The 16,526-nt window shown below is 35.4% G+C and overlaps 1 protein-coding gene across 4 annotated transcripts in view; it reads left to right on the top strand.

Annotated features, from left to right (window-relative positions):
* Window positions 1-1,331: 1,331 nt before the first annotated feature.
* Window positions 1,332-16,526, top strand: part of LOC150095607 (WD repeat-containing protein 70) — a 198,270-nt gene continuing 183,075 nt past the window's right edge. Inside the window, exons 1-3 of one of the 4 annotated variants that reach the window (XM_090410794.1) lie at window positions 1,332-1,446; window positions 3,264-3,378; window positions 13,245-13,370. In XM_090410794.1, coding sequence (XP_090266920.1) covers window positions 3,342-3,378; window positions 13,245-13,370 — 163 coding nt within the window. In that variant the 5' untranslated portion in view covers window positions 1,332-1,446; window positions 3,264-3,341. Of the gene's footprint in view, window positions 1,465-3,090; window positions 3,379-13,244; window positions 13,371-16,526 lie in introns of those variants that run through there. The other 3 variants (XM_090410793.1, XM_090410796.1, XM_090410795.1) reach the window with 3 other exon arrangements.

Here is a 16,526-nt window from a genome sequence, read left to right on the forward strand (position 1 = left end):
TATTTTCAATAAACTTAAAAAATGCTTATTTTTGAGGGCCTCATAATGATGTTGCGCCTCGGGCTTCCAAAAGTATAAATGCGGCCCTGAGAAAGAGATATTACATACAGTATAACATTACGTGCAGTACGTATAAAAAATATTCAGAGACTGAGTATTTTTTTTTATCTGAATTAAAAGCTCTCCTCCGTTCTTCACCCCAAAACAATACCATTGTAATAAAAAAAAAAAAAATTGTAATCTATGTGGAGCGTTTTGGTTTGCTGCCATAAGGCTGGATGTTTGATTTCAGTTATTTGAACTACCCGTCCTGTTTCCGAGTTTATTTTTGTTTTCTCTACATTATTGATTAATAAATTTATTATATCCCATCTGCAGTGGCGGCCGGTGAAAATTTTAAGTCGGGGTGCTGCATAAAAAAAAAAAAAAACTTTCTAATCAGTAACGAATTTATTAATAAATAAATTTACATATTAAAAATTGCTTTATTAAAAATATTTCATCCTCACCATGAACAAACACTAATAATAAAAGTTTCGTATCAATGACAAGAGCAAACGAATATCGGTGTTAGATCGCAGTGCTTTTGTTTCGTGTAACGATAATTGAAAAAACATAATTCTTTTCATATTTTCAACAGTGACACTCGTCATAATTCAGCCTTGTATCTATATTAAATAAATAATTATATGTTATTTTAACAAAATAAAATAAGATTTACAAAAAATAGTTCACCACGCACACGCACCAATAATAAACTGTTCATATCTCACAGCAATAAGGCGCTTAAGGATACTAAAAATATACTGCCATTTGAGCAGTATCTGAATGACGTAACATGCAATGACAAGTGCAAACGAATATCGGCGTTAGATCACAGCGCATCTGTTTCATAATCAAAAGCGTTAATCGAACAATTCCAATTATTAACTATTCAATCAATGTCAAAACATAAGCTGTAACCTTTAACATATTGTATTGCATTTATATAATGTTGTAAGCATTGTTATTATTTATAAACACAAACAAAATTTAAATTTTTCATTTTTTCCTTGTGGGTGCTGTAGTGTCGCAGTGCTTATGTACGGGCCGCCACTGCCCATCTGTTTCTTTCATGTGGAATAATACAAGCAAATACACTTCTAATATGTCCTGGAATGGTATTTGTTTATCTTAAGTTTCCGATTTTTTTTTTTCTTTCTTTCAAAACTATATGAAAGGAATCACGTGTTATTGTTCTTGGTTACCCAAGAACAATAATTCATTCGTGTTACATAATACAATGTAAACATAAGAATTTTGTTTAGTGCAGTTGCACAGAATTTATGTTTCATATCGATTACACATATTTTCAGAACGTTCAAGATTCTCTGATGTGGTTCCTGTTCTTTATATTAAGCTTCGTTTCTTAAGAGATTAAATTGTTAAAGGCTGCTGGGAACAAAAGTTAAGTTTTCTGAATAAGTAAGCATCTTGTCTGAAGTTTAGATGTTTATCATCTTTTAAGCAATATCATCCACATAAGCTATTTAACGTAGTGCCTTTGCAAGTCAATGTATATCTGATATTTAGAAAATCTTGTAATATATTTTGTGTAGGTTACAAAATATATAAACGCCAGAAAGCACGCACGCGCGTACATATGAACCGACCGATTGCTATCTAATAACAACTATCATGGCAACTCGGTAGTAGCTCATTTACTTTAACAACCCCTCATTTTTGGTTGTTAAAGTAAATGAGTTAAAGTAAATAAATACTGGTTGCTGTATTTATCGATTTATATATATATTTTTTTACATGTGGTTTATCATTGCCTAAACATGCGCTTTATTAGTACTGTGATGTATTCACGAAAAAATCATTTTCTTTCCCATCTTCCGTTACGGATCACAGGTCAGTTGTGATACAAAGTGCGACCTAATGAATCAGAATTATCGCGCATCATCTATTTACCATCTGATTTCATATGCTACATTTTTTTTTTTCATGTCTTATAAAAATCATACTTTCTGGCATCTAATTTCACCGAAATACACTATTAGCATAATATAGCTAATTATTTATTAATCGTCTTTTACCCTTAATATTTTGTCAAAGTCGAACAGTTTTTTTAGCTGCAATTCGAAAATCAATATTATGCAGCTCAAATTAGATTAAATTAGAAAGTTTTTTCACTTGGTTTTACTATAAATTAAAGTTGCCAAGAAATTATATTCATGGTTTAATCCTTTATCCAAGTGTATGCAAACAATGTTTGCACATGAAGTATCAAGACTAGGCTGTTTGTATATAGAGGCTAATAACTTCATATCAGTGAAAAAAACTTGCAACATCTATCTCTGATCTAGAGTATTTTAATAATAAGGTGATGACTTATGCATTACTTCAACCTTGGTATCTCCCATTAATGAGACGTGAATAAAAGTCAAAACTAGGGTAGTGGCCCTTCTCATAATGCTTACTATCACACAAGTCTGAAAGTAAAAATTCTGCCATAATTCTGCTTTGAATTATGGGATATCAAGGCAACCGATGTGAAGTTACCAGCCTCTATATACAAATAGCTCAGTCAAAATGATATTAACTGATAAAAGATTTGTTCATAGCATGCATCCCTTGATGCTATGACCAAATCCAAACCAATCCTTGGGTTACCCAAATGAAACACTCCAACATGTTGTTTTGCCCACCCTGAATCGGAATCTTCACACATTATTCCTTATTCTCTTTTACAGAGAAGTATCCTTCCACTAATTTCTGCTACTTTTCTACTGTCATCACATTAACAGACAGATATACTGTATAGAATGGGATATTGCAGACTACGAATTATGTAATATAGATAATGAGGCTCTATCAAGCTTTGCCAGCAAAGGTTGGTCGATTGGTAGAGCCTCTGCCACTAATTGCTCTGCAAAAAGTTAAGCAAGTTTGAGCGCGGTTAGTAGTTGGAAGAGTTCAATCGTTCGATGCTGTTGGCACACATTCTCCCTCGATGAGTCTTTGGATCCCTGGAGGTGTCGCATAATAATAATAATAATAATAATAATTTATTGTGATGTGATGTGGTATAGAGTAACTTTCCGTAAGATGACGCAGGAGTGCAAGTGACGTCATATGAGAACTCCATGTGAAATGTTTTATCTGGGTTTACTGTTGAAGCAAACGGGGTGACGTTAAGTAGTGTGTGATTTGTTAAGTTTATAGATAGTTTTAGGAGAATTCTTCACGTGTAATTGTTGTGTTTTGTTTGTCAACAGATCCGTCACATTTCTTATCATATCAAAGTTGCACTTCACGTGTTTATTCTGGATCAGATTACCTTATATAATTAAATTATGGAAGACGACCTGGAAGAAATGAAAGTTCTTCGAGGTAAAGTGAAATCTGTGATTTTAAAATATTTCTGTATAGTAAATTTTTAAGAAGCATACACTGTTTTTTTTTTAACTGGACTACACCTGATTAAAAAAAAATGCTTTAATTCATACATCTCTCTACTTTACTGGAGGGTTGAGTTATAGAATAGCAACTTCGAATGTTGTTGGTAATGCCGCGTTTATAACTGGTTGGCGGCTACGCTATACCTCATTTCTCGGTGATATGATTTATTATTATTACCCCAAGACCTCGTGGAGTCAAAGACTCATCTGGGAGGTCCTATGTTGTTATTTTGTGCTCAGTTTTCGATTTATTATGCCATGGTCTTGTGAAAGGAGATATGAAGTTTCCGATTTGTAAATAAAAGAACAGGCGGTAGTAGCGAAGTTAGTAGTCTGTTTCTCATTAGTACACGAACCAACCCAGTGGTTTAAAAACATCAGAAGGCGTGTGAAAACTATCTTAACACTCAGCAATCGAAATACCACTTCTCTAATGATATATATATATATATATATATATATATATATATATATATATATATATATATTTTTTTTTTTTTTTCTTTCTATGAGGTTTAGTGAACTGGCCGTTGACGAATGTACCTTAATGAATTGTGTGCATTTTAGTAAATTTATTACTAAAGGGTTTGTGAAACCACATTTGGCGTTGCCCACAACAGAGAATTAACAGTTTTGTATTCGATGCTCATTTGCTAGCATAAGTTTTTCTAAAGTCAGGTATTCATTTTTTTTTATTCATTTCATATTATTTATAAGACGATTATTATATCGATTACATCATTATAAGATCTCTTCTGCAGTTTCTTAGCACAGTTAGTAACATTGCCATCCCTTGATTGGGAATGACCTGGTTTTTGATTCCTGCTATAGTATGAAGGAACACATTATAAGCATTTTCTGGAGATGAGTTGTTAGTCTTATGTGTTACCCTTTCCACCTCCAACAATATATTCCTACCAGGCATAAATTCTGATCTTTGTTTCCCAAATTTTGAAACCTCACATTTTACAACATTAAACTGGCATCCTTGCTCCCTTGCCCATTCATTCAATCTTTCAAGTCTTCTTGTAAGGTCTCAACATCTTCTCTACTCCTCATAGCTCATCCCAACTTTGCATCATCAGCAAACAACTGAATATCCCCATCCAGATCTTCTCCAATATCATTAACATACAGTTAAACAGCAATGGCCCTAAAACAGACCCCTCAGCCACGCCACTAGTGACTTTCCTCTTCCAGGATATTGCTCCCCTATACACAACTTGCTAATACCTATCAGGTAGCCAATCCACTGCACTACCACAAGAAGAATGATTGCTCATGTGAAAGGGGACAGTGTAAAAGAGTAATGAAAAAATGGTAAGAAAGTTTTGTAAAAGCGAATGAGCAATCTAATGAACTTAACAATTGATGGTAAGAAAGACGAAAGGGATATGAATGTAGCAGAAGTTGAAAAACAGAGTGCAGTTAAAGGTAAGGTGGCAAGCAGTGTTGAAGCAAACAAGCATGTATGGCTGGCAATAAAATTGAGAGAGTGAATGAGAGCGAAAATGTGATGAAAGATTTGAAAGCTGAGTTGGTTAAGATGAGGCAAGAGATGAAGCAGATGCTGAGCGAAATTCAGAAAATTCAAGATATGTATGGAAGAGTGAAAATGATGAAAACGAATTGTATGTTTGAAAGAGGCAACGAAAGACCCACAAGTAGCATTGTATGGGGATTCAATTATTAGAGATGTGGTAAACAAGAAAATGCATAAGTTTTGTTTTTCTGGAGCTAAAAATGAATAGAGTGATTGAGGCATTGTATATGAGGAGTAAGTGAGCAAAAGAGTTTTAGTGGTAATAGGGACAAATGACTTGAATGGGAACAAGGAACATATAAGATTGGATATCAGGAGGTTGTTGAGAAGGATAAAAGATAATAGTGTGATGGTAAAGTGGTCAGTGTGTTGCCCAGGTATGACACTGATGAAATGAGGTGGAGAGCGAAGATTGCGAATGATGTTAGTGAAAATGTGTGAGGAAAAAGTAGTGCAATTTGTTAATGTGTGGAATGAACTTGAAGAATGAATTAAACAGAATAAAAGTGATGGACTGCATTTGAATGTTTTTTGTTTGAGCCATTTGGAGAGACTGCTGCCTGCTGGAAGATAGAGAAATCAGCACAGAGAATGGATCTGATCAAGTAAGAAGTGATGTAAAAGAGCAGAAGAGTAAGAAAGGAGAGATTGAGGTGGTGGCTATGAATGAAGTGGGTAGCACGAATATAGAGAATGAGAGAACAAGTGTGCAAGACAAACAGGGTGGACAGGGGAACACAGTGTGAGAAACGCTGATGCTTAAAGAGGATGTGAAAGTGTGTGTAGACAAAAAGGGAAGGGGATGGCCCAGGATCTAGAGTAAATAGTTGGATTTGAAGAAGGTTCTAAGATGAATTAGGAGAAAAAGAAATGGCTCGAGTTAAGTATAGAGAAGTCGCATCTAATAAGTGGTATCAGTGAAACTTGCTATAGATCCAGGAAATGAGCTGTTATGTTTGTATACAAATGCTAGAAGTGTAAGAAACAAGGCAAACGAAAGTTTCATTAATTGAGTCTGTTCACCCAAGAATTGTCAGAATAAGTGAGACATGGCTGGTTGAGAATGACATCCTGACAGGAATAGAGATCGAAGGGTATTCGTTTCGTGAGATAGAAGGAGGGGAAGTGCTATTGATGATAGAGAAAGAGTTATGTCTATACAAGAATGTGCAAGAGAGAAATAGTGCCAGTGGTTTTGAGGTAGAGGTGAATAGAATGAAATACTTAGTCGGATGTTGTTGTAGACCTGATAATGTAGATGGTGATAGTGACCATGAAATGTATAATCAAAGTAGGCAGCAAATAAGAAAAGCATGATCATGGGCAATTTTAATTATGGCAATATAGACTGGGATAATGAGATAGCAAGTGGAAGTAAAGAAAATGAGTTTCTTGGGTTTTTGAGGGACAACTACCTCAGGCATTATGTAACAGAGGGCATACGAGAATCGAGGGTCTTGGATTTGATCAGTTCATCAAAGGATGTAATTATAAATAAGGTATCCAATCACCCTCCATTTGGTGAGCGTGACCATGAAGTAATTACCTGGGTGGTTGCAGCACTGTAAGGACGGGGTATATGTGAAACCGCAAGACTGGTGATTATGAGAAGTTCAGGAGACAGCTTGCGGGTGTTGCATGGAATGAAGAGTTGGCTGGAAAGGAGATCAATGCAGCTTGGGTGATGTTCGAGAACTATCCAGTAGAAGCAATATCTAAATGTATTTCAAGGGTCAGAAGATTAAATAAGGTAGGTGTGAAATGGAAGAATGAAGAGATTAAGCATGCAAAATAGAGGGGAACAAGGCATTATGGTAAGAGAAGTGGTAATAATCAATTTCACGAAGATTACAAAGAACAGGCAAGGAAGGTGACTTGGTTGGTAAGGGTAGCAAAAGTGAAGTATGAGCAGCAGTTAGCTAATGAAGCCAAAAAGAATCCTAGGGAGTTCTTTTGATAAGTAGCCAGCAAAAAAAAGATTATGGAAGAATGACATTGATTGGAGAAAATGGTATAAGAACAACTGCTACTGAAGATATAGTTGAGATATTTAATAAGTAGTTCATAAAGGTCTTTTATTCTTGTGAATGTGACATCATAGAGAGTTTGAGGGCTGACTGTAAGGAGATGTAAGGAGATATTTGGGGAATTGAACAAACTTGATGTTAACAAGGCTGTGGAGATAATATATCACCACATATTTTGAAGGAATGTGCCAGAGTTGGCATCTTCCTTGACATATTTGTTTAATATGAGTCTTACAATGAGTCAAGTTCCAAAGAAGTGGAAGGAAAGCAAGATTGTGCCTCTTCATAAGGTAGGTGACAGAACTCAGTCATCGAATTATAGGTCTCTCTATGTGTCAGTTGTTAAAGTGTTGGAGAGGCCTATAATTTGATGCTTGAGTTCTGTCATATCCCTTATGAACCATAAATTGTCAGCCCAATTCTAGATTCTGTTGAGAACCAGGATCCAGAATTGGGTTGGCAATTTATGGTTTATTAGAAACAGTAAGTAAAATACAGTGGTGGTTTGTTTGTTGATCTTTCTTCTCCAACCAATAGGTTGTTAGTTCAAATCATACTGATGGCATGGATGTTTGTGGATGTCTAGGTAGTAGAAGAATATATCTACTCCATATGTATAAAAAGATAAGCCGAAATTCGAAACATTTTTATGTCACGTTTTTTGTCTTACTGGCTTACCAGCCCAGAACTCAGCAGGAGGGGGGGACCTCCCCAGTATATACACGTATATAAACTTTGCTGACTTATGAATATTTGATTAAAGTTTAAGGCAGAACACCGGAATAAGTGTAACATTTATTTTAATTGTCAACATGACATTTCATCCTAATTTCACAGGATTTCTTCAGGTGTAAATATACAAACAAGTAGACAAAACAGAAGGACTAACAAAAGTGACAACCACTATTTAGTTATAGAAGAGACTGATGTTTTTAAAATATTTCCAATTGTTTAGAACGTTCTGCTTGTGTACACATTCAAGTGAACGTGTTTGACTAATGAAGGCTAGGATGTACTCAGACAAGTTATGGTTCATATTACGCAGCCTTTATCTTGTAAGCATGTAATTATACAAATTGTATGTAAACAGTAGCTAGGAATATGTAATAATCAGTTATTGGAATTAATGTTGTTATGCAATGTTATATTATTATTATTATTACTACCACCCCAAGACCTCAAGGAGTCAAAGACTCATCTGGGAGGTCCTTTTATCACACACACACACACACAGCTCATCATACCGTGTTTTAAACACATTCAAACTCTTTGCAGACACCACATTCTCAGGCAAGGCATTCCAATCATTCACAGCTCTGCACGAAAAAAACCTGCCCCTCACACCCTCTTTATACTGTTTCCAGGGATGATCTCTGGTTCTCCCCTGATCTCCCACTATTATTGTACAGTGTTTTTTGTTTGCAATGTTTGGTAAGAAATGGTTATAAATTTATATGAATAGATCAGTTCATTATGCTTAATTCGTTATCATCATCACACAACTTTCATGGAGTCATCAGTTAAATACTTTAGACTCCATAGTCTTTAATGGTCTGTTGTCGGCCCCTTTTTTTTTACCTTATTATTATTATTAACATCTGACCTCCATGGAGTCGGAGACTCATTGTGCATTGTAGATACTATGACACTCACAAAGCTTATTCAACTGTCTTAAACTGATTCATGTGTGTCCACATTCACAACACACTGAGGCAATGCATTCCATGCATAAACCGCTCTCTATGGAAAGAACCTTTACCTCACTCCTCTGCTCACACCCTCCTTATACAGTTTCCAGGAGTGGCTTCTTTTCTACCCCTCCTTTCCCATGCTCTGAAAAATTTCTTCTTTGCCAATCTGAAAACAACCCCTGACTAACTTATATGTCTCAATCATACCCTTTCTTTCTATTGACAGGTCTTTGCAATTCAATGTCTTCACATTCCAGAGACCACTGACCTTCATTGCGAGTCTTCTCTTGACCCATCCTCATCACCATGAAAACTCGGTGATCAAATCTATGCACAATAATCCATATGAGGCCTGATCAAGCCTTATACAATGGAATCAGAGGAGAGCAATTCATCTTATAGATGATACTTCCCTCACAAGCTCACTTCAACCTCTATCTCACTGATGCATCAGTGATGTTTCAGTTCTGTGTCTGTTCTACAGGTATTTTCATAGTCACTGCTCCAGTGAATGCAAACATCATTCATCCACTTGCTGTTAGGCCTGTTAAAACAAGAGTGGTAGCTGTCCAACATCCTTTGCAGTATAACTGTAAACTCGTTGAACATGCTTCTCCTCTTCCTCATTTATTCCATCTGCCTCTGTCTTTTGGAACAACCCTCTCCATTATGTGTTTCCCAACAATTTCAACCTATAGCTCTTTAAAAAGAATGTCAGTAGGTTTCTTCTTTCTCATCCCTTATCTGCACTTCATACACTGCACTCATGTGTTGTGATAGGTTCTTGTACCTCTCGTGTGGGACAAATAAATATTAAAAAAAAAAGAAAAAATGCCAGTGCTACTGCAAATTCCCTGGAACATTCCCTTAAGATATGTGGTGATATGTCATCAAATCCTGTTGCTTTGTTGACATCAAGCTTATTAATTTCCTCATATATCTCCTGCTCACTCACAATTAAGCCATCCCCTCCTATATCTAATCAATTCTATGTAAAGTGTTCAAGGCATGATCAGAAATGTCTGATCATGCCCTGAACACTTTACATAGAATTGACTGGAAAAGCACCTGTTGTTTACATCACACCAAAACATGGTATGAACGTAAATTTAAGGAGGCCTGTGAGATTCTTATCAATCACTCTATAATCTTAACAATAACGATGGTCTAAAAATCTCAAACATATGGAAGGCACATATTCTACCCACTTAACCCTTCTCCCTAAGAGTTAATTGTATATAGAACCATAGGTAATCCAGGATCTTAAATCTAATAAAACAATTATCATGTTAAATTAGGACATAATTTTCACTGTAACAAAACTATCTATATGAAAGAATGTTTCTCTGATGTTGTCTTAAATAGAATATATGACTATTAAATATAGCTTTGATGTAGTTTAGTTTATTTTATTTATTGTAATTTTATTTTCATTTTACTAGAGTTCAGGCCATTAGAATAACCTTCTTCTTCTTCATTTAGCTTCATCAGTGAGAGAGTGCAGCACCATGCCCTTCCAGTTCTCTCTGTTGGTGGCTTTCCTTTTTGTTTCTGCATAGCCATGTGATCCTGTCCATGATCTTATATCTTCAAGCCATGTTCTTCGTTTTTTCCTTTTCCCATAATTTTTCCTTCTAAAACTGTTAGTATCCTCTGTCCTGCTGAGCCTCTCAGTACATGTCCTGCCAATCTCATCTTTCTCTGGATCATTTCCTGTAATAAAGATCTCTGTGTTCTCATTCTCTGTAGGACATCTGTATTTGTCACATGTTCTGTCCATGGGATTTTCAGAGCTCTCCTATAGCACCACATTTCAAAGGCCATTATCTGTTGCCTTACTCTCTGTTTGAATATCCAGGTCTCACTTCCATATGTGAAAATTGGCCATACTAATGTTCTTATCATTCTTTTCTTTGTCTTGATACTCACAGAACTTCTGAGCAGATCTTTATTTTTCCAGAATGCATCTTTAGCTATGGCTGTTCTTATTTTTATTTCTTTATCTTGCTTTCCATCTGCAGTAAAGTAGGTGCCTAAATATTTGTATTCTGTTGTATGTTCAATTTTCATATTGTTTATGAATATTTCTGGCTTGGATCTGCTTTCTTTTGAGATTTTTCATAAATTTGGTTTTCATTTCATTAATATCTAATCCAAGTTCTTTACCTTCTTCAATTAGTAGCTGCAGTAATTTGATTAATTTGTTTCTGTTTTCTGCTATTAGAATGGTATCATCAGCATATCTAAGATTGTTGTATTTTATACTAATACTGACACTAATTCCTGTTTTTTGTTTTTCAATTTTTTTCATCACTGTCTCACTATAGATATTAAATAGATTTGGTGAACGGATACAACCTTGTCTAACTCCTCTTTTTATTTTCACTTCAGAAGTCTCAGAGTTAAACAGCTGCATTTTCTGTTTGGTGTAAATCATTTTTATAATCTTAAGTACATGATCTTCTATGTCTAATTTATCTAATATATTGAACATTTTATTATGTTTCACCTGGTCAAAAGCCTTCTGAAAGTCTCTGAAGCACATGTAAATGTTCCTATTTCTTTCAAGTGATCTTTCTATTAGTATCTTTAGTTCCAGGATAGCATTAATGGTTCCCATTCCTCTGTGAAGCCTTTCTGTTGTTCACTCAAGTCACCAATTATGGCTCTTTCAATTTGTTTGTTAACGATGGTTAAAATAATTTTAGATGCATGGGATATTTAGGCTCACAATTTTGTGCATTATGTTTCTTTGGAATTGGTATGCAGATAGATGTTGTAAAAGCTTCAGGCAATTGTATTGTTTTATAGATGTCCTGAATGGATTCCACTAAATAGTTATTATTGCCATTCAAAGCTTTCAGCACTTCATCTGGAATATTATCACACCCAGGAGATTAATTATTAGGAAGATTCTTAATTACATGTTCTACCGCCTTTCTTGTGGGTAGAGTGGTATCTGTTGTTATGTTTAACTTAAGGTGTCGTGAATCATCTATCATGTTACCATTATCATCATCATAGAGATCTGATAAGTACTCCACCATCTTCCATTTATCTTTTCATTGATATCTTTCCAAAGATGGAAACATATCAATGAGTATGTTTCCATCTTTGTCCTTGATGTTATTAGACTGTGTACATTTTGTTTTTCCATTAAGTTCTTTCACTTTCAAGAATGCTTCTCTGGTTTTGTTCTTATTTTGTAATTCTATCTCAGTGCACTGCCTATTTATCCAGTTTTCTTTCAATCTTTTACATAGCTGTTTCATTCTTTTATCCAAAGTTTTATATCTTAACCTTTCTTCTTCATTTGCTCCTCTTTTCCATGTTCTTCTTTCATCAGTAAGGTTGATTACCTCTTGAGTTATCCATGGTTTTTTCTTTCTTTCTTGTTTATTGATGTGGTTTTTAGCAGATGTTATGATAGTTGCTTGTAGTCTATTCCACTGAGAGGGTTCATTTTCGTTTTGCAACTGTGCATACAGCAGTTCTGAAATATTTTCATTAAATTTTGATTTTATTATCGGATTTTGTACCATTTGCAGATCCCATTTTAGGGGTTGAGTTCTTTTAAATTTTATTGTTTTTAGGCAAATATTCATCTTCATGAAGACCAGTCTATGATCAGATCCACAGTCAGCACTTGGCATCACCTTTGAGTTCCGTATTCCATTGAAGTAACGTTTACTGACTACAATATAGTCTAATTGATTTTTGTATCTTCCAACTGGACTTTCCCATGTGTATCGTGCTGTTGGTTTTGCTCAAAATAAGTGTTAGTTATGATGAGACTGTGCTTGTTACAGAAATCAGTCTGCTTTTGTCCTCTCTCGTTCCGAATTCCTAGTCCAAATGGACTCGCATGTGCAGATGTTCTCTATGATCCAACTTTTGCGTTCCAATCACCCATAGCACAAATAACTCAATCTTTCTTGCCTCCAACTTCCATTATACACCATTCTATTTCATCATACATGATATCTATTTCATACATGATATCTATTTCATACATGATATCTATTTCATATATGATATCTAGTTGTCCTTCAAGAACTCAAAAAATTAATTTTCCTTATTCCCAAATGCTGTGTGTTCATTCCAATCTATATTGCCATAATTAAAATCATTCATAATAATTACCCTTCCCTTGTTCAATAACCCAAGTTACTTATACATTTCTTCATCACCACCCTCCACATTCTCTGGTCTATAGCAGCATCCAACAAAATCTCTCTCTTCCTGTCAATCTCTACTTCACACCATACTGACTCAAAACCATTGCCACTATTTACATCTTGCATCTTCACTTTGTGTAGACATAATTAGCCTGCTATCATCAACAATATTCCTTCCCCTCTTCTTATGCTTTCTATCCTCATGGAAAACATCATGCCATTTCATTTCTATCAGGATATCATCCTTATTGAACTATGTTTCACTTATTTCAGATATTCAAAAATTTAGTGCTGTTGTTTTAGTAAAATACAGATCATTAATAATGTGTATAATAAAAAACAAAATTTTATTTTAATAGAAAGCCGAAAGCTGGAAAGTAAAAATTTTTCTGGAAAAGAAGAAAAATCAGAACGTATACTTAATGAAAATATTCTGGATCCAGAAGCCAATGACATGACCTCTGTAATGGGATTTTCTGGCTTTGGTAAGTATACTTAAGATAATTGTGATATGTATCTTAACACTTATTTCAGAATACTGAAATAATAATGTCATTTAAATTCATAGCCAACAAGTATTTTGGTAGATAGCATTCATAGCCAACAAGTACTGGGTGGTAGATAGCATTGATGGTAGTAGTGTTGTTGTATTGTAATTGGAGAATTAAGTAGTAGGGGATACTACTCTGCTACATGTGTAGCAGAGTAGAGTAGAGTGCCCTCCTGCAATGAGGCCTTGATGGTGTCTCATTGTAATGCTACTACTACTGATAATAATAAAGACATTCAGATTATTTGTATGTCAAGAGAAAGATTAATGTGTGGATTTCCGAAACATAATTTATTTGACATGTGTAAATGGAACTATGATTTATGAATCGTAGAATGTTATTTATTTACAAATGTCAAATGCTACAGAATACATTAATACATTTTGGACTAAAAATTCTGGAAGGCCAAAAATTAGTATTTTTCCAAAGCAGCAGTTTTCAAAATAATTTTTGATAGTGCTGGTTTTGGTTATTATTCTGCTACCATACATAGTTATTTGGAGAAAGAAGCAGCTAAGAGATCTTGCACAAGGCCACAACTGTGTTTGTGATCTCCATAATAGAAAAAATATAATGGATACTTTATTATTATTCAGGCCTCCATGGAGTCAAGAGACTCATCTTGGTAGGTCCTTCCTAGGACACACAAAGTCTATCATAGCACTCGTTGAACTCATTGACCGTTCTTGCTCTCACCACTCTATCAGGCAATTCATTTTGCGGTTCCACCACCCTCCACGCAAAGAAACCACTCTACCTGCTGCTCCACCAAGTGAAGAACTCTGCAGTGTCCACTCTGTAACTACCTCTCAACAGTTTAAAAGTCTCGATCATATCACCTCTCCTTCTTCTTTCCACCAAACTCTGCAGTCCACATTCTCCTAGCCAATCCTCATAACTAACATTGTACAATCCTGAAACCATCTTTATTATTTGCCTCTGCACCCGTTCCACAGTTAATTTATCCCCTTCAAATACTGAGGACCAAATATGAGAATAATAGTCTTAAGTTTGGTCTGAGCAGGGTCTTACGCAACGGAATGATAACTCTTCTATCTCTACAGGTCAGTGTCCTTCTTGGTATTGCAGCAATTCTCTGGGTTACCTTCACCACCTTTGCAATATGCCCCCTGAATTTCAGTTTTCTATCAATCATCACCCCTTGTTCCTCCAGTACAGCTCCTCCCATCGATGTATCCCAAACTTCAAGACTTGACATTCTGCTGCATTAAACTGATATCCCCATTCATTTGCCCATCTGTCTAGTTTATTCAAATCCTCTTGCAGGGTGCCACATCTGCACTATTACTAATAACCCTTCTCAGCTTCACATTATCTGCAAACAACTGAATATCCCCTTGCAATCCATTCACAACGTCATTGATATAAAGTTTAAACAATACAGGTTCCAGTACTGAGCCCTGTGGAACCCCACTTGTAACCTTCTGCTTCCTTGATATTGTCCCACCATACACAACTCTCTGATACCTACCATACAGCCAATCCTGAATCCAGTTGATTAACCCGACATCTAAACCATATTCTCTAACTTAAATATCAGCTTATTATGTGGCACCCTGTCAAATGCCTTTGCAAAATGCAAGAAAATGGCAGTGTATGCCTTTCCCTCATCAACTGCTCTTGTCACTTTTCTATTATAAAAGGCAATCATATTACTTAAGCAAGAGCACCCCTTAACAAATCCATTATGAAAATCAGAATATGTTTGCTGTATACTGATCTGCCCCTCTCATGGCTCTTGTGTTTCCTCATCATTGCCATGATATGGAATTATACCATCACTGATGAAATCATTGTAACAATGACTGTAGCTGTAGCCATTTTTGGATATTAGTTCTAGCTGTGTTTTGAGGGATGATAATGGTGAAAGCATGCCATAACTTTCTCTGATAATACAGAAAACAACACATGTCACTTTATGATTACTAGATGTACTTATTGCTGTTATTAATGAACTTAAGAAAAAATTGGTTTTTCCTTTCTATTTCTTTGGGAAAAAACCAAGGCATTTCTTCATAGATCACAGGCTATATGACATTCATGCATATACACTGCTGTCTACAACCTAAGGATGAACAACCACAAATTCAGACAAATCAGTTTATGGAAATTTGTATAACTGAAGATTTCGTGTAGAAAGCAGCTACACATTAAAAATTTTGAATCAAGTACAAAGGGGTCATGTGGTAGCACTCAACAAGATAAAAGGCAAAAGGCTGCACTAAGTGAATTGTGTTTGAAGCAAGCTCTTTTCATGAAGGAATAAAGTTGCAAACTTGGATGTCTTGTAATGTTTCAAAGACATCATCTAGATGATTTCACATGGGAAAAAATTAGTGGAAAGCTTGAAGGCCACCGAATTACTGATATTGCCAGAGCTTGGAATTTCACATAACTTTGTATCCAGGCTCTGGGCAGCATTTTAAACCAATCGAATATGTTCCAGATGTTTGCTAAAAGATTGCTTTTGCTCTATCACAGAACATGAAGACAGAGTTTTAGTTATAACAGAAAACCAAGTTGGCTCCATTCAAGCACAGGTATGCAGACATCAGGTCTAGCAGACCATGATGTCTGCTAGACCTGACTTGCCATAATGATAGTGCCGAATGTATTTTTTATGTTCACCAAGGTGGATGGTACCATCCCATACATTCAAGTCACATTTGAAAAGATATCTAGAGTACTTAATAAACATCAGCTATGCACTGTATTTAAACCTTATGCCAAATTGGCAACACTCATTCACTCACCCAAAGGACAAACTCTTTTCTTTATCACATCCAGGAGTTTATGAAGTGCCCTGTTCTTGTGATTGAGCTTACTATGGACAGACAGGAAAATTGTTGACATTTGCCTTGGTGAACATAAAAAAATACATCTGACACTATCATTATGGCAAGTCAGGTCTAGCAGACCATGCCTTGGATGCCCCTTGACACAGGATCAATTGGAAGAAAACAAATGTGTTACACAGAAGTTATTATAAATCAGAGAGATTGTTTCTGAAATCAACAGAAGCTTTAAAACATACTCCAAACCTCAAGAAGTATGGCTGTATAAATTTAC

Source organism: Typopeltis vanoorti, chromosome 20, assembly GCF_054136105.1.
Source record: "Typopeltis vanoorti isolate ZY-2024b chromosome 20, IOZ_Tvanoo_1.0, whole genome shotgun sequence".
In the NCBI taxonomy this organism is placed as follows: Eukaryota; Metazoa; Arthropoda; class Arachnida; order Uropygi; family Thelyphonidae; genus Typopeltis; species Typopeltis vanoorti.